The following is a 25,136-nucleotide window of genomic DNA, read 5'->3' on the forward strand; positions in this document are numbered from 1 at the left end:
CTGCTCCCAGGGGAGCACTGTTCCAGCCATCTGGCTGCCAACAGTTCCTTCAACACAACCGGCCCACACCTGCCTCCAGGCCTGGAGAGTCTGAGTACCTGGAAGGTGTGTCCACAGCTCTTATCGTGGCTCAGTTCATCCTTCAGCTCTCAGAGAGGCCTTCCCTGGTCACACCATCTAAAGTAGGTTCCTGTTTTCTGCCATCACAGATCCTCATGGCCCCTAACTCTGCAGCACAGCCTTCTTACTTTACTGCCTGGGCCGTCTCCCAGGCTAGACTGGGATCTCCCTGAGAGCAAGGCTATGGTGTCTTTCACCAGCGCAGCACTGGTGTAGTAGGTGCTCAATAAATCCACGACATATTGAACGCATGACCAACACCTCCCTGTACAGTTCCTGGAGGCTTTCAAGCCATGAAGCCCCCCACATGACCTCTTCAGCCGCCATCCTCCACTCCCACTCAGGTTTTCCAGCCAGGTACTCCTCACTCCCTCTGCCTACTTCCTGTCACCTGGACTCTTCAGCTGTCCAAGTCCTTGTATTTCTACTTCCAATCTGCCCTCTCCTACTGCCCTCACCTTCCTTGGATAGCCTTGGCAAGCATGGCTTTCCGCACCTTGCAGCCTTAGGCTTTCCCTGGAGTCACAAGCCTCTTGGGGCTCCTTGCTGCCCAGGGCAGGCAGCCTTGACCAGCATTCCCAGACCCTTAACAGCCCTTCTCCAGCTGCGGCTGTACCACTCCCTTGCTGTTCCTGGGAGGAGAGATGATGTTCCCATACTATCCCTCCAGTGGTGCTGGAGGGGGCTGAGGGAGGGAAGAGGGCCTCCACTGGCCTCCCCTCTTTCCTGGGGGACACCTCCAGGCCCCCTGGGTAGGTGAGAGGAAGACCTTTTGGTGCTCAAATATCACAACATGAAGCCTTCTCCCAGTTGCCATCCACCCCTACTGAGAGGAAGATCCAGGTTCCTATAAGGGCAGCTAGGAAGGCAAGGAGCCCTATGGAGGGCCAGAAGGACCTGCTCCCCTCAGGACAATATCCCTCTGTGCCCCCCATACTCAGAGTCAGAATCTAGTGCTAGACAGCAGGCTGTTGAGCAGGAAGGTTCCAGAGCTGCCCCACTGCCCTCATGCCTTCTGACCTGGGTTTCCAGTTCCACAGCCCAGCTTCTCAGCCAAGAAACCCCTGGCAGACAGACACCACTAAACACTGACCTACTTTCACTCATCCTGCTCCAGGGTATCCCTATGAGAGGCCAGGAACCTGCATTCCCATCAGAGCTGGCCCCAAACTTCCCCACCCTCATCTACCCCCAGGCCCCACTTCATTTGAACCCCATCACCAGCCACCTGAATCCTTCCAAGTGGTGAATACAGGTGGCCTATCATCCTCCTGGTCATCACTGCCCTCCTTAGCCTTTATGTGTACCCCACATCCTCCTTATCCATGGCTCTCATTCTCACTGGTCCCCTGTGTCAAGGAGCTGCCCAAGGTTCTGCTTCGAGCTCACTATTCAGGGCTGACACTGCCTGCCGCCCCACTTCAGCTGTCTTTCAAATGACCTCCAGCTCCTCCCAGCTCCTGCAAGGAAGCTGGATGCACAGACAGGAAAAGTTAGTGGGGAAGGCATACAGGGCAACACCCTCGGGCAAGACGTTCAGCCTCTTTGGGTCTCTGATCCTTTTTATCTATAAAACAAAGAGGTTGAAATCGAGTGCTTTTTTTTTTTAATTTTTATTGGAGTATAGTTGACTTACAATGTTGTGTTAGTTTCTGCTGTGTAGCAAAGTGAATTGGTTTTACATATATATATACCCACTCTTTTTAAAATTCTATTCCCATATAGGTCATTACAGAGTATTGAGTAGAGTTCTCTGTGTTATACAGTCGGTTCCTATTAGTTATCTAGAAATAGTTTTTTTAGTTAGAAAATTCCATGAAGTTTTGGTTATCAAACCATCTTTCCTCCTCCTGTTGTCCTTATTTTGCTATTATGTGTACATTCGCCCAGGCATGAAATTTCAGAGTAAAGATGTAAAGTTTCTTAAAATTTTGAAGCTATGGAGGAAAAAATTAAACTTGTTTATTGGTATGGAAAAACAGTAGTAGTGGTAGGATAAAATGGAAATATAGTCACACTTCATTTGGTTAGCTTTTTTTTTTTTTTTACAGATTTATAATCATTTATTCATTTGACATAAAATTTGTCAACCCTGATGCAAGTTTTTTTAACCAAATTATTTTGGCTAGTCAATTTAGCAATGCTGAGGCCTGGGCAAAACAGGAATAATTTGTGGATAAACAAATTTATTTTTCTTCAAATTTCTGGAGAATGAAACAAAAGAATTTTGGAATTGTTTCAAAATGTTGGGGTTTTTTCCACTTTGGCTTTTTCCACTTCTACCTTGAGGTCATTCATCCCTTTGGCTCTTGTCTAATTAGTCATTTCGTCTTGTCAATTGCTCCTTCAAAATCACTCTCTAGTTGGTCCAGTTCTCACCCCCACCAATGTGGAGTAGCATTACAGTCTACATGATCTTTTTTTTCTTTTGGTTGGGTCATTTCCCTGACCAGGGATTGAACCCAGGCCACAGCAGTGGAAGTGCAGAATCCTAACCACTAGACCACCAGGGAATTCCTGATCCTTCTTTTATTTAGGAAAAAAAAAAGTATCAAACAGGCTCCCATGGCTCCCATGGAACACTGGTGTCCCTGGGTATACAGAAGCAGTAGGAGCCTTTTCTCCCTCCATCTTCAGGGGGGCAGTCATCTTAGCGAATAGAACATTTTCAAGTTAAAATTTTTCTTCCCTTGTTTAAAAGTCACTACTACCATCACCACCACCACAACAGAACTATGTTTGCTATCACTTGTAGTAGAAAAGACTAGCAGAAAGCAAAAAAAATTAAATCAGATAGGTATCTGACTTTAACAGAAAAGCTCAGAAATGGCCTTCAGGTGGATGTGCAATGCTGATCCAGGGGAGCAAACCCTTCTTTGGGGAACCCAGCTCCCAAATGATGTTGAAGCGCCCTCATAAATGTGCAGTGACCCCTGGCCAGGCCAGTCAGAATACTCCTGACCATTGTGACTGATTCAGGGATGCGAATGTGACCCCAGATTTTGGGCCTGCCTTTGGAGAGAGAGGTCGGGTCTTGCCTTTGGGGTGTTGGGGCTGTTGGGTGGCACAGAGGAAGCTTACTGCCAGGGGAGTGTGAAGCCATTAAGGACAGAGAGGGGGCTCTGATGACATCTGAGACCAGCTGAACTTGAAGCTGGTACCACCCTGGATTCCTCTTAGAGCAACCGAGCCATTCCCTTTCCGTCATGAGCTGGCAGTAGGACCATGGTCAGATTTTCTTCGGGCATGACTGTTCCCTAGATTATATGATAGAAATTAATACATCAGCATTTCTCTGTGCTCCTCAGAGAGCCTTGTGATTTTCAGCAGCTCCACCTTCTGCTTCAAATCACTTTCCACATGTCTATCCCACCAGGATTCCTTGATTCTAGGACTCTGGCTTGGTCAAGCATGCCCTCAGGGTTCAGTTCAGTAGTCCCCGGCCCCTACTGTGGGCCACTGGTGGGGAGGGCCCCTTTCGCCATCCCCGGACTTCTTGGCCTCCAAGTCCTCCTGGCCCTCAAAGATCATCCAGTCCTGGAGCTCTTTGCCATTTACTGTCCCCCCTTCTCTCTGACAATTCTTTGGGGGTAATCCCCAAACCTTGGCGGTTTCTGGGAAGTGTAAGCACAGGAGCTCCTTCAAGGTTCAAGCCCTGTAGGATGGCAGGTGTGGTGGTGTGTCGGGGGTGGGGTGGGGGGGGCGGGGGGCATAGTGGGGCGGGAGGGGGCGTGCTGGGAGGCTCTGGGTAAGCCGGTGCTGAGGAGGGTGTATAGTACTGAGGCCAAGACCCCTCCCCCAATTCTCTCGGCTCCTTGCACGGTTTTGCAATCACGTAGAGCCTCCAAACCCAAGACCACCTTCCCAACCATTTGAGGGAGGCTGCCTGTGGAGTCTGCACCCTCCCCCTCGGGCCAGCTCACAGATCTTCCCAGTGGGTCACTTCCTTCGTCCGGAGGCCCCTGCATTGAGGGTGGGATAGGAAGCAGGGTCTCTGTGGACACCGGCGGTGCCCCTCCTTAGTCGGCCCTTTTTCCGAAACGACAGAAGCCCCTGCACGGGGTGGGTCCTTGAGAGCTCCGGGGGTTCCGGCCGACCTCTCCCTTAGACAGTGCGGTTCCAAGGCCCGCCTGACCTAGGGAGCGCCAGGAGGGGTGCTCGGATCTAACCCGGCGAGGGCAGTGACTCTGCCACCCGGGCCAACTACTGTCCCTTCGTGCTTTGCTCATCCCCCGATTGTAAAGCGGGACCGAGTGGCCACCTGACGGAGCTTTGGCCGGGATTAAACCAAGCTACCAGCCTGTGAAGCAGTGGTTCCTACCGCAGCCTGGCGCAGGTGGGGTGCCCCGCAGGCCAAGCGCCGGGACTGCGGATGCGGCTTCTCTGGGTGAGGGTGGGACAGCTTATCTCTGGGGCCCCGCCAGTCCCCTGCGCCCACAGCCAGCTTCCTCGAGCCCCTCCTTGGGATCTGGGACTCCCAGAGAGTGCCCACCGCAAGCCACGGTGGTCTCCTCATATAAACTGTATTCTCCGCAGCCGCTCAGGGGTCTGGGGAGGGGAGTGGAACACCCAAGGATCCCTCCTGAGGATCCCTCCCAGCAAAGAGGCGTCCCGGGGGAAAAACTGCGGGGAGGTCCCCAGTCCCACGGGGAAGGCCACCTCCTGAACCCCCAGGGACACTTCGGGAATACACCAACAGGCAACTACTGGAGGCCCTGCTTGTTCAGTGATAAGTTTATTGGTCCTCAGTATTACATCTCAGTTAACAAGATAAATTCACATACACAACTGCAGGTAAAAAACATGAAAATAATATAAAAATAAATTGAAGGCTACTTTTATATATTTACTGAATTAAGTAGTGTAATAAATACTATAATAAGCAAAAAGCTTCAATCACACAATTGTTTCACTGAAGTTACAGTAGTGTTTGTAAATAGGAGTTTTAAAATTTAAGTTATGAATATTAAAGCACTGAAAAACTAGTATAAAAGTGAATTTTGGCACGTAAGTGAGCTCTTCTGTCATTAGTATTTGACAACCTGGAACAGTGAGGAAGCTATTTCTCACCTACTTTTTGAGGTACACTATCCATCTAGGTCAGCAACATGGCTGGAATACTTAATAGCTTACAATCTTTGAGTTAACTTTTCCCTTTTGACAAGCCCAAAGAGCAAATCCAGAGCTTATTACTGTGCAAAAAATTTCCGAAATCCTAATAGAATTTAGGAGGGTACTTTTTTTTTTGAGACCCACAGGGCCTGGTGTCCAGGCCTCAGGTCACAGCCCCCAGGACTCTGTGGGGCCAACTCCACTCCTTGCCAGCGGCCCCTTCCTAGGGTGATCCCTTTTCTCCAATTTCTGCCTCCTTCCAATCAAAAACAGAAAAATCCCACATCAAAATGTAAAATAACCTATAACTTCAGCGACTTCAACACTATCACACTCACTCGGGGTGATATAAAACTGAAGCTGCTAATAGAAGAGTGGGCAGAAAGCATGTAAGACCCTGGAGGACTTCTGCCTATCCCTAGGAACCTGATGTCTTTGGCTGGATCTCTGGTATCCACTTCTAAGGTCAAAATTTCAAACACAGTGTCATGGCTCTTCCTCTAGAGACAGTCTAAGACCCCACACCTCCACCTGGAGTGTCCAGAGGAATCAAGTGGATATTAATCTTCACATCCAAGACCCAGAGGCCCCAAAGGTTACAGAAGGGGCAGTGTGGGGAGGAAGCATCCTCCCGGCCTCAGTCCTCAAAGAGCTCACACAGCGCACGGCTAGTGTGCCTCTTCACCAGGGGCACAGCAAGTACGCCCCAAGGAATGCCCTTTCGCCAGTGTGCCCTTCACACTCCCAAGCAGGCTGAGGAGTGTCTACGGAAGCCTCAGCCAGTTTTGCCTTTTTGGCTTTGAAACTTAACATTTTGACTTTTTTCAATCACAGTTTCATATTCAAGTTGAGGTAATCACAGTTTCCCCTCTAACAGGAGAGGAATTGGGACAGCGGGGCAAGTTGGTGAGAGAGCATTTCTATGGACAATGGTCAGAAACCAAGACCATCAGGAGGTATAGCCCCATGCAGTGTTTAAGACCCACTTTTATGGGCGGGCTCCGACCCCTCTTTAAAAACTCTTTTGTGCAGCAGCCAGGAAATGGCTCGAGCTCCTAGAAAGAGAGCTTTCATTTAAATGTTCACAGCAACCCACCTGGAGGAGATGGCCTGTCGTCTCCCCCCACCGCCACCCTCCCACCCCCAGCTCCCTTTTCTAAGGCTGCTTGAGTTTTTAAAAAGAGCTCGGTAGAGCTAAAGGAAGCTACAGTAACTCATTATTATTTCATCAATTGCACTTAAGATCTCTATTATTGATTCTGAAGCAGAGGCAGGCCCATTGCGGACCCCAGCCTCTGGCCAGCTAGAAGTGAGGGGCTCCCAGACTGGGGCTCCACACCTGGGCCCTTGTCACCAGCAACTTTGGGAGCTGGGACTGGAGCACATGGGCCTTTTCAGAAACCTTTCTTCAAGCAAGAGTTCTTATTCAATGGTATCTGGAGTATTGTTCATTTGGCTTCAAATGAAAAATTTTTTTCTAATATAAGTACATGTTACTAACAAGCCCTTAACAACTGCTTTACTACTTGCATGCAGGCCTCTGTGTGACAGACTACATGTGCTCCATCGGTTTTCTGTCTCTCCTCTATGCCAGGATCCCTTCTCAAAAACCCCTCTACATTACTAGAAACTTTGCTGGTTTTGCCTATGTGCTCCTTCCTAAGGCATGCAAAAAAATACGTGAACTTCAGAAAGCATTTACAATCTAGGCAGCTGAGGCGCTTAAGTCCTAACAGACATCACCTAAGTATCTGTGCCTGCGACCTTCCTCTTCCCCACATTAATTCTGGAGGTCAGGCATGGGATACACTTGAAATTCCCCTCTGCTTTTTAGTCCAGCTGAAAACAAAGCTACTAGAAGGAATTCTAACTTGGATATTGGAATTCTCCGAAATTCCTGGTCCCCTGGAGCCAAACAAATACAAGGCTAGCAACGATGCTTGGAGACATGAGATTCCTAAAGGTTGGGCTGAAAACCAGGCCTTCCCTGGCAAGACTGGGGGAGGTATGGGTGCTGAGACTGAACCCCCTTCAAGTGAAGATGCCCCATAAGCGACCAGAACCCTGGGCATAAGACTATGCAGTTGCAGGACACTGCCCTTAACAGTGAGGCAAAGCGTCACCAGGGAGGCCTGAGCAGCAGTTTTTCTCGTCCCCGAATGAGGTAAACCAGAGTGATGACATGAGGAGGCTCAAGACCAGTCCCAAGGGGGGCTGCTTGTGTCAATTCAAAAGCCACATACTTCTGGAAAGCAACAAGTCTTTCCCTTCTGTTTAGTCCGTAAGGGAAATTCCCTCATTTTAGAATAAGCTGCTGATCTCCACCCAAGCTGTTGGCTCTGTGGGTTGGGATTGGCCAAGGCTTGTGCTGTTCCCTCTAGGACTGGGCACAGGGTCAGCAGGGCCCAAGCCTTCAGTGGAAGGGGCCTAAACAGGGAGGCAGGCACTCCACTGGGGTGAAAGGCTCTCCTGGGGTGGTGTCTGAGGCCCGAGGCCTGTGGTGGCCTGGCCCCCCAGGCGTGGCCACAGTTTGGCAGCCAGGATTCTTTATGTCCCAGCAGCCACCCTGTGCAAATCCAAATGCTCCTCCCACCCTCACACACTGCTGCAACAGCCCAAAGAAAATACTGTTATCAGAGACCCAGAGGTCCTGGACTGCTGGCTGCACACAAAGGGCAGCCCCCTGTCTGCTCATCCTCCACGAGGACCCCCCTCCCCCGCCAAATCAGTGGTGCAGGTGATGCTGTTCAGCGCTGTATAGAGAATAAAGACAACATGCACTCAAGCCAGCACACAAAGGCCAAGGAGAACAAAGATAGCCCCTCTAGGGAGGGGCCTCTGGAAAAGCTGAGGTTAAGACACCCCGTTTTAAAACGTCCATCTCCAGGGTCTTCTTCCTCTAGGGCTTCTGCTCAAAGAGGTCATGATACTCCTGCTGCTCCAGCTCGCGGTTATACTTCTCGATTTCCCGGTTGGCTTCTTCCACGTAGTCATTCATGAACTGGTCCATGACTGGCACCTCATTAAGGAAGAAGGCCCTGAGCCTCGGGGCCAAGGGATCTGCCCAGGCCAGAGGAATCTGTGGACAGGTGAAGTAGGGGACACTGAGGTAGTGAGTGCTCAGCCTGCACAGAAGGTACCTGACTGGCTTTTTTTATATACTGGCAGCACCACAGCTGCAAAGAATGTGACGGGGGTTGACACAGGGCCCTTCATGAACTCTTAGAACTGAGCCCTTCAGCTTTCACTAGCCCACAGCAGCACCCCATCCACCTTTTCACAAATTAACTACTGTAATCAGACCGAGTCTCCAACTTGTAAATCATGACTCCCTGATGACCACAGGATGTCACCACAGCTGCATTTAAACTACAACCCACAGAGTAACCTCAGCCATCACTGAATGAAGAATAAATGTAATTTTAATGACTCTAAGAGGACAAAATGAAAAGTCAGCCTCTGTGGCTTGCTGTGTATTCCCAAACCCAGCCGGCACCAGGGGCTAGGCTATGATGGCTCTAGCAGATACCCTCTTTACAGCCAGGTTTTCACACACCCCCAGCCTCTCTGCCCCAGATTCCAAGGATACGTGGGTGAAAATCAGTCTTGTCACCAAAGAAGTTGACAAACTGGGTGCCATTATAAAAGTAACCTGCAGGTAGGGGGTCCAGGTGGCGTTTCACCTGTAGGAGAAGAGTCCTGTTAGAATTATCTGACCATTTTCTATCATTCACTCATTCATTAAAAACAAAAACAGGGACTTCCCTGGTGGTCCAGTAGTTAAGACTTTGCACTTCCACTGCAGGGGGCGTGAGTTTGATCCCTGGTCGGGGAACTAAGATCCTGCATGCTGCGTGGTGCGGCCAAAAAAAAAAAAAAAAAACCCCAAAACAAACACGCCTATTACCCTAGCAAAATAGCCCACTTTGCTCTGTGGAAGGCTAGGTGTGCCAGGGAATAACACCATCCTCACAGCAGCCATCAAACAACGACTGACAGAGGTTCTCCCACCTCTCAGGCAGGAACTCTGGGATTATTAATGGGACCAAGCCCCAGGTGCCAACAGTGGTACTGGTTTGACAAAACACGATTCCCTTCTCTTACTTTCCCATTTTCCTAATAGTGTTTTCTAGAATCACTTCCAAAATAAACTACCTGCGCTTAAATCCTTATTTAAGGTGTGCTTCTGGGGAAACACACACTGCCTGCTTTCTGAGGTGCCCGTGGTGTCCTCAGCAGGAACACCCAGAGATGCCCAGGCCCTGGAGTCGGAATAAAGGGGCCCTCCTCAAATCCACAGCAGGGGCTCCTGGAAGCCCAGAGTCCTGCCCCACCTGCTCATTACTGGGACTTGGGACACAGCTCATGCTGAGACCTGGACTCTCTGTCCCTTTTAGCCTTTGTCCCCAAACCCATCAGGAAAAGGCCTCAGTGGGTATGGGAACTGGGGTAGAGCCTGGGAGTCAGCATGGGAGAGGGCTCCTCAAAGGGCCTCTCGTCTTGGCCTCAGGATTTCACAACCTGCCCATGAGCAGCTTCAGGATCTAGTTTTTACCTAGGCCCTCGCTGGTTTCTCTGTGGTTTATCTAGGACAGAGGAATGGGAGTAGGAAAGGACTTCTCTGCAGCTGCTTGAACACGGTGACAAAACAGACCTCCATGTCACCTGTTTCTCCCACAGGCACTAGTTCCCAATTTCGTAACCACATCACACCAGAGGTCACACTGCCCTTCTCACTGAGGCTGCAAGGCCAGGTGAGCTAAGGTTTCTCTTTACCCAGCTTGCCTCTGTGGCCTGAGAGAAGCAGGACCTCCAGCATGCCCTACAAACAGCTACCTCACTCAGGAATCCTAAAAGATAGAGCTGCACAAGAACATCCTTGGGACACTGAGGGGACTTAGGCCCCCAGGGCAGGGTACTCACATGGATGTTCCTGATCTCCTGCTGGGTCAGCATCCCCCTGGTCTTCAGGGCTTTCCTCTGAGGCTTCTGTGCAGAGATGTAAGGAGGTGTCAGTTTCCAACAGAGCTGATGGGTACACGGGAGGGTGAGGGCTCAGGGCTCTGGGGGCCAGTTACATGACTGAGATGCCAGAAGGGGAAGCACAAGCATCGTCATGGACTGGATACAATATCCTGCCTGTCTGCCCCTTGAGAAGACCACTTTCCCACCACAGAGTCCTGCGGGCCAGTGGGGAACAAACGGCAGAAGAGAGACGGATGCATTTGCAAATAGGCATGTTTCTGCCTCTTTGCAGATTCTCAATCCTAGGCCCCACCAGTGACAGACATGCAGACAAAAGAACAACTGGAGGTCTCACAGTCAAATACCATTTAAGAGTTTATCCAGTGAGTCTGAGAAAGACCCAGTCTGCAAGCACCCATTCCTTAGTATAAAAGACAGGTCCCAACTGAGCATGTACAGAAGACCCAGGCCCCAGCGAACTCTATTTCCAGAGCTCTAGAATAAGCTTAAGCTCAGACTGTGCTAAGAGGCTTAGAACCCAAAGCTAGCGGCATATAAAAGGATTTAAACTCCAGTCCGGATTTTTTTTCTTTGTAGTATTGGACTAAAGATGTTTGTGTGGCTCTATAGGCAAGCCTCCTCTTCCCCTGTACCTCTCTCTAGGGCCTCCGGGCTCACTGCTGTCTATGCTTGGAGTCTTGGTTTGCAAAGGACTCTAAGCATATCTTTGTTGTTTTTCCTTTCTAGAGAGAGAACCGAAGTACAGGAGATGCTGGGCTCAGAAGACAGGAGAGCCTATGAATTAGGTTCAGCTAAGAAGACATTTTTGAGTTTAGAACACTAAGCTGATCCAGGGTCCACATGAAACAACTAAGTTTCACCTAGGTCCTGGTTAAGCCATCTGATAATAACTCCAGCCTGCCTTGGGAAGCAGGACTGGAAATGGCTTTGAGAACCTGGGCTCGCAGGGTAGGCAGCAAAACAAGTCTGCCTGGAGTTTGCCCCAGGGGCTTCCTCCCACTCTCAGTCCCTGAAAACGCTGGCTGAGCCTGTGAGGGGTGAACCAGTGGGGAGAAAGCAGGGAGAAGGTGGAGGGGCTTCTGCCTCAGGTCCAGCAACAACTCTGAAGTGTCTGGTCTTATCAGTGCCAGGTCTGTCTGGGCTTTGGAAACCACCTGCTTAGCTGACTGCCGCAGCCAGTCCTTGACACTTTCTTCCTTCAGGGAGCAGCCTATGAACACGAGGTAGCATTCCTGCTGCCCGCTGCTGCCTTGAGGTGTGCTTCTGGAGTCAGGTGGTGGCGTGGGTCCCTCCAAAACTGGCACGATGCTCAAGGAATTGGCCAGAGTGTTGTGGCAGACCTCCATGGTCCTCTCAGAGTCTGCAAGGAGAACATTTTAGTCCCTGAGACCCTGCCCCAAAAGGATAAGGCTACACTAAGACTGGATTAGTGCAGCTGTGGGGGACAGATTCACAAGACATGCAGGAGGGAGAACTGACATGACTGACAGCAAATTAGAAAGGATGAAGTAAGAGAGGGAGGAACAATGTAAGTTTCTAGCTAAGCTGATTGGGTGATCCGGTGGACATCATTAACCCAGAAGGGGACTACAAGAGGAAGAAAAGGTTTGCAAGTGGGAGAAGAAGAGTTTGACTCTGCATCTGTGGCATTTGAAAGACTGTAGGACCCTGAGTGGGAGACATCTACACAGTCATTAGAAGAAGGGAATGGCTGGGGTCACCCCTATGGAAGAGGTAGCTGAGGAGAAGCAAGGAAAGCTCCCTTGGTAGAGGTGGAGGAGATGGGTCTCAGCTGAGGTCTGAGAGTCCATGGGAGGAGGGCAAGCTCAACAGTACAAGTGCTGCAGGAGGGACACATGGGTGGGAACAGGAAAGATGTAATCGGGTTTATAAGCTGAGGCGCTGGGGGCTAAGATATACTGGAGACACAAGAAAAGGGTAAGGTTCCCCAAAAAGGCATGATGAGAAAGAGATCTAAAACAAAGTAAGGTTTACCTTTAACAAGAAAGGGGTCAGAGTCAGTCTAAATAAAAAAGAAAAGGAGGTGATGATAGGGGAGAGGGATGAGCGGGGGAGGGGGCTCTGTCAGAGCCTGAGGGAAGTGGGCTTGAGTAAGGGGCTTGTAGAGAGGGGCCAAAGTTTCAGATTCAATAACATAAATTAAGCCAAAGGTTAAGGACCTTGAGAGATTCTTTTATAGAGGCTCTGCCACCTAATTCTCCTATCTGAATCCAGATGATTCCATGCTTACAACTCTCAGTGGCTCCCTGCTGCAGACACCCCAGGTTACCTGCCCAGCATCCCCCTCCTCCCCCAATACCAATTCCCCATGGGTAATGGCAACTCGATCCTGGCCAATGAGAGAAGTCTGCTGAGGAACTGATAAAGACACCCACCGGAAGAGCCAGCTTCTTCCATCAGCTGGCTGTTGTATCTGGATGTGACACCTAGACCTGCAGCACTACCTGGCAACCATGAGGGGTGGGAACCTGAGGAAAAGCTGACACCAAGAACGTAAGAACACAAAAGCCATATATTACCTGGGTCTTCAGTGGCCTTGCTATGCTGCCAGACCTCGTGAGTTCTTGCTATGTAGCTAACACCTGCTAGCTGAGCTGGGGTTTTCTGTTATAACTGCCAAAGATGCCCTAACAGACACGCTCCCTCACTTCCTCCCCTGGGACCCAGACACAGTAAACCCTTTTTGGTTCCTGAAACGTGACTTTTTTTGCCTCACATCCACAGCACATGCTCTGCCTTTTCCCTGGAACATTCTTCCCTTTCTCAATGATGAGTTAACTGGCTCCTTGTTTTCACACCTTCCCTGAACCCCAGCCCAGGATTGACAGACTTCAGGTTGCGAGGGCTCCAGGGTCAAAGGCTGATAAACAGGTTTACTGAACAGAGGGGAGGAGAAGGCAAGTGGAAGGCTTGAAGACTTTGGCAGAAACGGATCCAGAGCTGGAAGGCTCAGCATTGGGGTAGCTCCTGGTGACAGGTCTAGGAGGAGGCCATGAATGGCTCAAGAGGGGTGGAGTGTGAGTCTTTAGAACAAGGAAGTCAAGGAGCTGTGAGGAGAGGCCCTGGGCAGGTTCATCCAGGGGCAGGAAAACAGATCCTCCACTGCAGAGCAGAGGGACCTGGAGAAAGATTGGGACCCTGGCTGAAAGGGATGACTGGAGGAGCCTATGGTGTAAGACCCAGAGGGGAGGGTTTTTTGAGAGAGTTTAAGAGGCATCAGTGGTCTGCAAAGCACCAGCAGAGGCTATGAACTCACATCATGAGATGTGAGCACTCCATAGAGTAGCGCTCCCAAATCCAAGCACCCAGTTACCTGAAAACTTCACTTTGCCCAGGATGTGGTAGATGTTTCCAGAGAAGGGACTTGGCTTGATAGAGGACTGAATTGCTGGTGGAGGAAGAGGACAGGGTTGTTACTCACCTGGGGGCAGAGGCCAAGTCCAGGGTGGCACAGCTGGGAGGGTTAGGGACTGGAAAGGCACCTCCTCTAGGGTCCAGGGTTCACAGGTACCCCCACCAGATCCTCCCCCAGTGGCTCTGCCACTATTCCCAGGGGTAAGGAACTCCTGGGTCCTCAGATTCTTCTGCCTGCTTTCAGACCCAAATGGTGAGAAGAAACAGCACACACAGAATACTAAAATGGTGCCAGGAAGCGGGGACAACTCTGGGGCATTCTTTTACCAGTGTCTGGGACATGTTCCGGTCAAGGCTTACCTTTACACTTGGCCACAAAGCGAGTCTTCTCCAAGGGACGACCAAACCATACACAAATCTGAACCATTAATGGAAAGACCGATCCAACATCAAATTTACCTTCATACCTTAAAAGGTTTAAAAAATTATAAATACAAGTAATTGGGGCTTTGAGTGTTACTACATACTACATTGGAAAGAACTACATATCACTTATCATAGTTGAATTCTCCCTTAATTGTGCGTCATTTTGTGTACAAAGCACTTATTTGAAAGCATTTATGTCTCTTTCATCTTGAGACTGAGAAGCATGTTTGCCCCCTTAGAGCAGGAAGGTCTTACCTTCTTTGGACTAGCAATTCCTTAAAGTCAAAGACCCCCTCTACCTTTGAAGCTTGCCAGTATCCCAACTGTGATTAGGGGTCCCTCCTGGTACCTTTGGAGCTCTTCCTCAGGATCCCCTCCCACTCTCTTCAGGGCTCCCATTATGCCCTACCCTCACTGAGGGAAGTTTAACAGACTGTACATTTGGATGTGCAGTCTCTCCAGAAGGAACTAAAGGGCTGGGGCATCTCTGATCTATTTTCTCAGTTTTGAGTTCAGCAGACTTACTGACTGCCACAGACTCATTAAGAACGCAGCATTTAAAAAAGTTAACTTTTTATTATGGAAAATTTCAAAGATATGCAAAGATAGAAGGGCAGTGTAGTGAATTCCTACCACCCAGCTTCCAAAGTTATGAAACTGTCATTCCTTCTTTTGAATGATTTCATTGAGATGAATCCCTTGATTGGAATCAGTCCAGGAGAGGGCATAACATCTCATGGGTAATTTATACCACCCACAGCAGTAGATGAGTGTACTAGTTTCACAACAATTCCCCCAGCAATGAATTTTATAGATATTTTTGCCTAAATGTAACAGGTGTCAATCAAAGCAACAGTGAGACACCATTTTTTTTTTTTTTTTTTTTTTTTTTTTTTTTTTTGCGGTACGTGGGCCTCTCACTGTTGTGGCCTCTCCCGTTGCGGAGCACAGGCTCCGTATGCGCAGGCTCAGCGGCCATGGCTCACGGGCCCAGCCGCTCCGCAGCATATGGGATCCTCCTGGACCGGGGCACGAACCCGTATCCCCTGCATCGGCAGGCGGACTCTCAACCACTGCGCCACCAGGGAGGCCCAATGAGACACCATTTTTCATTTGAGTATTACCTACATGGAATTCTGTTAACACAGTTGCCATTTATACTTGGTCTTAAGTGGACTGTTCACATCTATATAATATGGGTTACTCTTCTTAAATATCTAAACAAGCTTCCCAAATACTATATTAACCCTTCGTCACATTTGATGCAAACACCTCCCTCCAGTCTACTGTATTTTCGTATTAGTTTCCTTTGTTTGAAAACTGCACAGCAGTTTTGAATTTTACATTGTTCAAAGTATCTTACTCTTTAAAGCAACTTCTTTAAAGTAAGGTGGTGGCATAACATTTTTGCAAGACTGACATGTTCTTTTTGTTCTCTCCCCATCCAAACATGAGATTTGGAGACCACGGGCTTCTCAGGCTTCTGTGTTCAGAGGTGTGTTCCATTCCTTAGGGGAATTTGGAGGGGCCAGGGGAAGAGTACAAGGTTTCCTTACAGACTAGGAACAAGCCCTTCTACCAGGGGAGGTGGGGGTGGGGTCGATGACAACAGAGGGCTGTGGGAGGGGAATGGCTGAGAATTTGCACAGCACAGAGCTGAGCACATCCTGCAGCTAAGGCCTGTTCACTCTGAGGTGGTGGCCCTCACCCAAGGAGAGAGGGGAGTAATGTACAGCGATGAGCAGGAATCTGATGACTGCCATCTTGTTAAAAGAGTAAATCATCTGATTCCTAGGAATGAACTTGGAAGGGAGGGCCTGAAGGGTGATTCTGAGGCCCCTCCATCTCTGATTCTCTACAAGGACTGATCTTCCTGATAAAGGAAGATTTCAGACTCTAGATTCACAGAGCCTTCTAATGAACTCCCTCATACCTGTCTCTGTCCTAGATCGGTCTGCCTCCAGAAAAGTCTGTGCCCCGAGCTAGGTTAATGTATGCCATGCCCGCAATGAGTTGGTATGGACTGGAGAATAGGTGCTTCCCTAGGCACCAGGTGGAGACGACAGAAGTCTCAGGACCAGGCCCAGAGGTGTGGGCAGCAAAAACGTCAGTAGCTGCAGCCACTGGAGAGTAGAGTTTCACCCCAGAAGCTCCATCTTTTTCTTTTTAGCTAAGATATTATTGTCTTATTCAGGCATAAGGAATGATCCACCTACTCACTGTTTAAGTATGATGTGACTCAAACCAGAGGTTCCTTCTAAAAATAAGCCTGAAAACCTTCAATTTTACATACTGACCTTTTTTTTTTTTTTTTTTTTTTTTTTTAAACAGGATAGTACAATCAGTTTTTTGCTGGTACAAAATACTGGTGATGTAAGGGGTGGTTGGAGGACTCACAGAGGTGGCTGAGGGAAGTGAGTGAGGACAATAAAGATGATCCAAATCAACATGAGGGATCAATTTTGTCTAAGCTTTAACAACTGTCTTCCCCTGAACCTTCAACAGAGCAAAACTAGTTTATCCATTCCATACAGGGACAAGTGCAGCATGGTGGTTAAGAGTACAGGCTCTGCTGTACAGCAGAAATTAACACAACTTCGTAAATCTATTATACTTCCAAAAAAAAAAAATACAGGCTCTGAAGCCGCACAACCTGGGTTTGAAACCCAACTCTTTCACTTACTAGCTGTGGGACTTTCGACAAGACATTTAAGTTCTTGCTTCCTCAGTTACCTTATCTCTAGAATGAAGAAAATAATGGAATCCACCTTGCAGGCTTGGTGTGAGGATGAATGAGATAACACAGGTTGAACTCTTAGAGTGGCACTGTGAACAGAACTTTCTGTGATGATGGAAATGTTCTGGATCTGAACTGTCCAAGACAGTAGCTGCTAGTCACAGGTAGCTGTTAAGCACTTGAAATGCAGCTTGTGTGACTAAAAGGCTAAATTTTACTTTATTTTTATTAATATACATTTACATTTTATTAACTAGCCAAATGTGGCTAGTGGCTGCCGTACTGGAGAGCGAAGTCTTAGGGCAATGTGTAGCACACAGTAAGTGCTCAAGTGATGCTGGAAATATGATTACAGTGCACTTCACACTCTCTTTTCTCTTCCTCTCCTATCTGGAAGACAGGTTCAGGCTAGGAGGCCACCTGCAGAGCACAGAATATCCCCTGGGCCACAAGAGCAGGGAACCTACCTGTCAGATGGGAACCCTAGAGGACTGACTATTCTCAGGAGAGACTCTCTCACCCGGGAGGGTCATAACTCCTTGGTTCAATGCCGGCCACCTCACCCTCACTAGAGGCTAGAGGAAACAAAGGATACCATTGTGCTTAAGGCCTATAAGATGACTCCTTAAGTCTCAACATCCAGCAAGGGTCTCAATTTGGACCCCAAGATGTGGATCACTGGGCTTCCAGCAAGGCCAGTGGTTACTGGGACATGGCAGACTGTTGCAGCTGCCATTGTCACCCTCCTAGAGCACACCTGGTATTTTCACTTTCTTTTTTTCTTTCCTGTAAATAAATAAATCACTGAGTTTATAAAGAAATCTTAGCTACTTTTCAATGATGATACTTGCCAGCCAGGGTACATTAGATATCGAGATCGTAGCATCTGAGGACTCGAAAAACTATTTTCTGAGAGAATCAGTTCAATGTCTTCATTCCTTTGAAAACATACAGAAAACCCAGGTTAACCAGAAATATTAACCTTAACCTGTACATTCTGCTTACTCTCTACACCCCCAAACACACATACAAGTACATGCATATATATTTTTTTCTGTTATTTCACCCCTAAATACTTTAGTATGCATCTCTAAGAACAAGCACATTCTCTTGAAGAACCACAACAGTATTATCACACTGAGGGAATTTAATACTGAGGACAAGCAGCACTGGTATCACATGGGAGCTTGGTGGAAATGCAGGATCTCCAGCCTACTCCAGACCTACTGAATCAGAACCCTCATTTTAATAAGATCCCTAAGAGGTTCATATGCACATTAAAGTTGGAGAAGTATTGATCTAATATACATCCATTTTCAAATTTCCCCTTTTTGGGGGGATAGGGCACTCAGGATCCAATCAAGGATTGCTCATTAATTTATAATCTTTATTTTCCTTCAGTCTGGAACAATTCCTCCAACTTTTTTTGTTTGTTTGTTTCTCATAGAGTTGACATTTTTGAAGAGTACATGCCAGCTGTCTTGTGTCCCACAACCTGGGTTTGTCTGGCTGCTCCTCATGATTAGATGCAGCTAAACATTTCTGACAAGATTAATGGCCAAGTGATGTTGTGTCCTTCCCACAGTGTCACGAAGGAGGCACATGATGTCAGTTTATCCCATTAGTGGTCTTGCTAAGTTTAATCATTTGGTCAATGTCATGTCTTCTAGATTAGACCTCTCCATTGTGAAGGTACTTTTCCCTCTTTGTAAGTAGTAAGTAGTCTGTGGAGTGACAGATACTTTTTATTTATTCATTTATTTATTTAATTTATTTATTTATGGCTGCATTGCATCTTCGTTGCTGTGCATGGGCTTTCTCTAGTTGCGGAATAGCGGGGGCTACTCTTCGTTGCAGTGTGCAGGCTTCTCAGTACAGTGGCTTCTCTTGCTGCGGAGCATAGGCTCTAGGTGCACAGGCTTCAGTAGTTGTGGCACATGGGCTCAGTAGCTGTGGCTCGCGGGCTCTAGAGAGCAGGCTCAGTAGTTGTGGCACATGGGCTTAGTTGCTCTGTGGCATGTGGGATCTTCCCGGACCAGGGATTGAACCCATGTCCCCTGTGTTGACAGGCAGATTCTTAACCACTGCGCCACCAGGGAAGTCCCGTGACAGATACTTTGAGACAAGTGAATATCCTTTTCCTCAACAATCTTTCATCCACTGCTTTTAGCATCCATTGATAATTCTTGCCTAAATCAAGTATTATACGAAAGGTTACAAAATGGTGACTTTCTAGTACTATAAATCCTTATTTATTTATTAGCTAGCATTCTTCTATAAAGAAGAGCTTTACTGATCTGTCCATCTCCCTTTTTTTAGTATCACCACAGACTCATTTTACCTCACATGCTATATAATCCATTATTATCATGGTTCTCTCGTATACTCAAGTTGTCCCAAATTTGCCTAGTGGGAGCTTCTTAAAGCTAGCTTCTGTATCCTTTCGACATATTTCCACTTATCTTTGAATACTTCCCTGCTTTTTTGTCACAAAATGTACTAGGCTCACCTTGTACTTTCACTCCCTAAACCTGCAATCAGCCAATTCTCCAAAGAGTCCTGATACCTTGTAGCAGGGATTGGTACTTGGAAATTAAGATCTAGAGGTAGAAGTATTAATTGCTATTATTATTTCTAGTCCCTTTTAATGGAAAGGGTATTATTTCTGGTCCCTTTTAATGGAAAGAGCTAGAGAATATACTTTTTTTTTGAAATAATTTATTTATACCGAGTCCCCCAATTCAACTCCAACATTTGCAGGGTTTTTCCTTACCTTTCCCATTTCATATTTATAATCTCCCTTCTCTAATCAGTGATGTCGTTTGTTTTGTTTTGTTTTGTTTTTTTGCGGTATGCGGGTCTCTCACTGTTGTGGTCTCACCCATTGCGGAGCACAGGCTCCGGACGCGCAGGCTCAGCGGCCATGGCTCACGGGCCCAGCCGCTCCGCGGCACGTGGGATCTTCCCGGACCGGGGCACGAACCCATGTCCCCTGCATCAGCAGGCGGACTCTCAACCACTGCGCCACCAGGGAAGCCCAGTGATGTCGTTTGGAATCAGGGTTCCAACAGAGGATTATGCTCAGAAGCTACTTGAATTATTTTGCATATGTACGGTTCTTATTACTTTGGTATACAGATGGATTCACTTTTTTGTTTGTTCTTTTTCCCTCCTTGTTGACTTAATTTTTGAATGTGTAAAATATGTGCAATGCTCAAAAGTCAAAACTATATGAAAAGTATACACCTTTTAGCACCTTACTGAGCAAACAAAACTGCTATATGACAAGATGTTTTCATACATACATACACACAAAGTCACTAATTCTCTATTTTTAGTTTGTAATTTGAACCCAGGTCTATGAAGTAAAGATATAACTTCCCTATGTTTCCATGCCATTTCTCTCACATATTAACACAAAGAACATTGAGAGAGTCTTGACTTCCCTCCTTTAATGATGAGAACGTGAATGCATCAAAACAAAACATCTCAAAACAGTACAGGAGGGCTTCCCTGGTGGCGCAGTGGTTGAGAATCTGCCTGCCAATGCAGGGGACATGGGTTCGAGCCCTAGTCTGGGAAGACCCCACATGCCACGCAACAACTAGGCCTGTGAGCCACAAGTACTGAGCCTGCGTGTCTGGAGCCTGTGCTCTGCAAAAAGAGAGGCAGCGATAGTGAGAGGCCCATGCACCGCGATGAAGAGTGGCCCCCGCTTGCCACAACTAGAGAAAGCCCTCGCACAGAAACGAAGACCCAACACAGCCAAAAATAAATAAATAAATAAATTGCCAATTTGATACATGAAAAATTATATATTTTTTTAAAAATTTAAAAATTAAAAAAAAACAGTACAGGATACTAACATGCGGGGTCCTCTTGGTGATTTTTACATAGCATCAAAAGCACTTCAAGGGTTTCCCTGGTGGCTCAGCGGTTAAGAATCCGCCTGCCAGTGCAGAGGACACAGGATCGAGCCCTGGTCCGGGAAGGTCCCACGTGCCGTGGAGCAACTAAGCCCGTGAGCCACAACTACTGAGCCTGCGCTCTGGAGCACGTGATCCACAACAAGAGAAGCCACCGCAATGAAGAGTAGCCCCGGCTTGCCGCAACTAGAGAAAGCCCGCCTGCAGCAACAAAGACCCAATAAAGCCAAAAATAAATAAAAATAAAATAAATAAATTAAAAAAATAAAAATAAAAAAGCACTTCAAGACCTGACTTTTATAAATGCTCAGGTCTTTGATACAGTGGAAAGACCCAGTGGGCCATAGCCAGACTGCTGCATCTGAGAAAGTGGCTGGTCCTGCGGAGTGAAGTGAACTGGTAAGTTTACCTGGTGACAATCCCATTTTCTGCAAGAATGAAGGCTGCGGAAGGATTGGCAGCTCTGATGAGGCTCTGCAACTGAATGAGGAGAGGGTGCCTCTGCTCTGTGGTGTGACTGGTGAACACCACATTACTCACCAGGCCTGGGGAACAAAACCAAAAACAGTTCAGCCTTTATAGAGTCCTGACTGGGGCTGAGGGTTTGCACAAATGTGAGCCCTTGCTCCCTCTCCCCTGATCATCGCTTCTAGCAGCCCCCTCATGTAGACACCCCTGCCACCCAACACTGATATACATAGCCATCATTCTGCTCCTCTTTCTGCCACTGCAACCTCTTGGAGTGAACGGCCTCAACTCTGTAGCTGCCTCACCTCCTAACCTCCTCTGTCTTCTTAATTCCGCTTTGATACCTGGAGCTTTTTCATCTAAGGGCCCTTTCTATACCCCATGTACTTAACCTCATCAGGAACTGGTGCCAGTGACTTTTCACCAGTTCAGAACACAGACATGTACCAAGCACAAACCATATGTCAAGTGCTAACCATTCTCAAAGAGTGCACAGTCAAGAAGTCTCACCCATGGACCCACAGTTCCAAGGTAAGTGCTAACAAAGATATTCAGAGTGACACAGTAAGGAAGGGTGGCGCATGTAAAGAGAGATTGTGGAGTGGGCCACAGTCACTCTCAACCTTTCTGTGAAAATACAGAAGTAAAATCCACAGCACTACAGATAATTTCGAAATCAGAGAATTTGCCACATCCCACCATGCCGACACAATTGTAATACCTCTTCCATACTTATTTTTTTTTTTTTTTTTTTTGCGGTATGCGGGCCTCTCACTGTTGTGGCCTCTCCCGTTGCGGAGCACAGGCTCCGGATGCGCAGGCTCAGCGGCCATGGCTCACGGGCCCAGCCGCTCCGCGGCATATGGGATCCTCCCGGACCGGGGCACGAACCCGTATCCCCTGCATCGGCAGGCGGACTCTCAACCACTGCGCCACCAGGGAGGCCCCATACTTATTTTTACATGGCTAGGATCACAGCATATACACCATTTCTGCTATAATATCATTTGCATTTGAGTTATTCAACCATTTTTATTCACTTAATATTGTGAAAATTTCAAACATATACAAAAGTAGAAAAAAATAGTATAATGAATGCCCACGAGCCCATCACTTGGCTTCAAGAAAGATCAACATTTGGCTAACTATTTCTTCTATACCATACCCCAACCTTTTCTCCTTTCCTCTCCTTCCCCACTGGATGATTCTGAAGCCAATAATAGACATCCTATTATTTCATCCAAAAATATTTCAGTATGTATTATCATAAGGACTCTTTAAAAAAATGTATGATTAACAATAAATTCTTTAATATAAAATATCTAGTCCACACTCAAATTTTTCTGTCTCAAGAATATTTTCTTAATTTTTTGGAAACAGGAACCAAAGCCCATACATTATATTTCACTGATGCATCTCGTAATTCTCTTTCAATCTATAGTTTTCTTCTTACTTCTTTGTGATTTATTTGTTGAAAAACTGCATCTTGTATATTTCTCTCAGTCTAGATTTTGCTGATTGCATCTCCATAGTGTTGCTTAACATGCTAGATATATCTGGTTTATAGATTCAATCTTTTTTATTATAATCTAGTTTTTTTAAAGTTCTTGTTCCTTTTCTAACTTCTTAAGTTGAATGCTTATTTCATTATTTAAAAAAGCCACAATGAGATAGCATTTCACACCTGTTAGAATGGTTATTCTAAAAAAGACAAGAAATAAGTAGTGTTGGTGAGGACGTGGAGAAAAGGGAAACTTGTACACTGTTGCTGGGAATGCCAATTCCATAGTGGTATAGACACTATGGAAAACAGGATGGAGATTCCTCAAAAAATTAAAAATAAAAGTACCATATGATCCAACAATTCCACTTCTGGAATATACCAGAAGGAACTGAAATCACTATCTTGAAGAGCTATCTGCACACCCATGTTCATTGCAGTATTATTCACAATAGCAAGATATGGAAACAACCTAAGTGTCCATTAGTGGATGAATGGATAAAGGAGATATAAGAGGGATATATCTTATATATAAGATAGATATATCTTATATATGATATGATATATATATGAATGTTACTCAGCCATAAAAAGAATGAAATCTTGCCATGTTGCCATGGATGGACTGCAAGGGCATTATGCTAAATGAAATAAGTCAGACAGAGAAATACCATATGATCTCATTAATATGCAGAATCTAAAAACAAAAACCAAGCCCATAGATACAGAGAACAAACTGGTGGTTGCCAGAAGCAGGGGGTAGGGGGTGAGAGAAATGGGAGGAGAGAGTCAAAAGGTACAAACTTCCAGTTATAAAATAAATAAGTCATGGAGATGTAATGTACAGCATGGTAACTATAGTTAATAATACTGTATTGAATAACTAAAGGTTGCTAAGAGAGTATATCTTAAAAGTTCTCATCATAAGAAAAAATTGTTTTGTAACTATGTAAGGCAATGCATGTTAACTAGACTTATTGTGATTTCATTTTGCAATGTATACAAACATCAAATCATTCTGTTGTACACTTGAAACTAATACAATGCTATATGTCAGTTATATCTCAATAAAAAGAAAAATTATTTCTTGTTTAGTAACTTAAAGGTATATGCTTTCTTTTGAATTATTTGGTACAGAAATATTCATGACAGGTTGTAGATGGTGTCCTTTATCATTAAAAATTGCCTATTTATTTATTGATTGATTGATTGGCAGTGCTGTGTGGCATGCGGGATTTTAGTTCCCCGACCAGGGATTGAACCCGTGCACCTTGCAGTGGAAGCACGGAGTCTTAACCACTGGACCACCAGGCAAGTCCGCAAACTGCCCTTTTTAGACTCTGCAATATTTTGCCTGGTATTCAACCCTGCTGTTATTAATATCAACCTCATTTCTTTTTGTTTGCATTCATCTGTTATACCTTGTCCATTCTTTTATCACCATCCTTACTTAGTTTTAGATGCTTCTCTTGTACAGAACATCATATAATTAGATTCTATTTTTTGGTTTAATTTGAGATACTTTTCCTTTTAATAGGTGTTTATTCCATTTATATTTACTGACACTTTGTTTCTGTTACCTTGTTTATGTGGAATTCTATTAAAATTTTTTTTTAACTTCTAGCAGTATGATTTCTGCATTCTGTTTTCTGCTTTCCTTCTGATAAGTGGTGGGCTTATAGTCTGTTTTATGTTCTTATGATAGCTATCCTTACCTTTAGACAATGTCTTCTGACTTTTCCATATGACAGACAAGGAAGTTCATATACCCTTAAATTTGTCCCACTTCTCCACTATCACGTTCTGGTTGGTTACATTAATAATTTTATAGATCCTCTAGTGGATACTTTTTCTTTTTTAAGTTTTACTGTTCTTATAAATTTATTTATTTATTTATTTATTTATGACTGTGTTGGGTCTTCGTTGCTGCTTGCGGGCTTTCTTTAGTTGTGGCGAGTGGGGGCTACTCTTCATTGCGGTGTGCGGGCTCCTCATTGCGGTGGCTTCTCTTGTTGTGGAGCACAGGCTCTAGGAGCGCGGGCTTCAGCAGTTGTGGCTCGTGGGCTCTAGAGCGCAGGCTCAGTAGTTGTGGTGCATGGGCTTAGCTGCTCCGTGGCACATGGGATCTTCCCAGACCAGGGCTCAAACCCATGTCCCCTGACTTGGCAGTTGGATTCCTAACCACCATGCCACCAGCGAAGACCGAGTGGATAATTTTGTATCTTTAAAGACTGTAACTAACTCTTTACAACTTGACTTAACAGCTTTAAAATTTACTGATCTCCCACTTGAGAAGACGTGGAGGTAATATCTCTCTTGTTGCCTCCTAATTTTTTATTAAATATAATTTCATTTATAGGGTTTTGAGATTTTCAACTTTTATATTCTATTTTGTAATAGCATTCTCATAGGTGTTATAATTAATTCTATACCTAAGAAGACTCAATGCTCACCATCAATCTTTTTACTAATAGAGACTAGTTTT

General features: G+C 46.3%; 1 protein-coding gene across 3 annotated transcripts in view; it reads right to left on the reverse strand.

The window, feature by feature from the left end:
* Positions 1 to 4,839: 4,839 nt before the first annotated feature.
* DNAAF9 (dynein axonemal assembly factor 9) overlaps positions 4,840 to 25,136 on the reverse strand; it is a 150,671-nt gene continuing 130,374 nt past the window's right edge. For all 3 annotated transcript variants that reach the window (XM_081257891.1, XM_081257890.1, XM_081257889.1), the window contains 8 exons: positions 21,092 to 21,227; positions 17,608 to 17,694; positions 13,954 to 14,060; positions 13,553 to 13,627; positions 11,373 to 11,578; positions 10,156 to 10,221; positions 8,822 to 8,915; positions 4,840 to 8,244 (listed from right to left, as the gene is read on the reverse strand). In XM_081257891.1, the coding sequence (XP_081114017.1) occupies positions 8,132 to 8,244; positions 8,822 to 8,915; positions 10,156 to 10,221; positions 11,373 to 11,578; positions 13,553 to 13,627; positions 13,954 to 14,060; positions 17,608 to 17,694; positions 21,092 to 21,227 (884 nt within the window). In that variant the 3' untranslated portion in view covers positions 4,840 to 8,131. The remainder of the gene's footprint in view (positions 8,245 to 8,821; positions 8,916 to 10,155; positions 10,222 to 11,372; positions 11,579 to 13,552; positions 13,628 to 13,953; positions 14,061 to 17,607; positions 17,695 to 21,091; positions 21,228 to 25,136) is intronic.

Source organism: Mesoplodon bidens, assembly GCF_964165515.1.
Source record: "Mesoplodon bidens genome assembly, chromosome: 15".
NCBI classification, from domain to species: Eukaryota; Metazoa; Chordata; class Mammalia; order Artiodactyla; family Ziphiidae; genus Mesoplodon; species Mesoplodon bidens.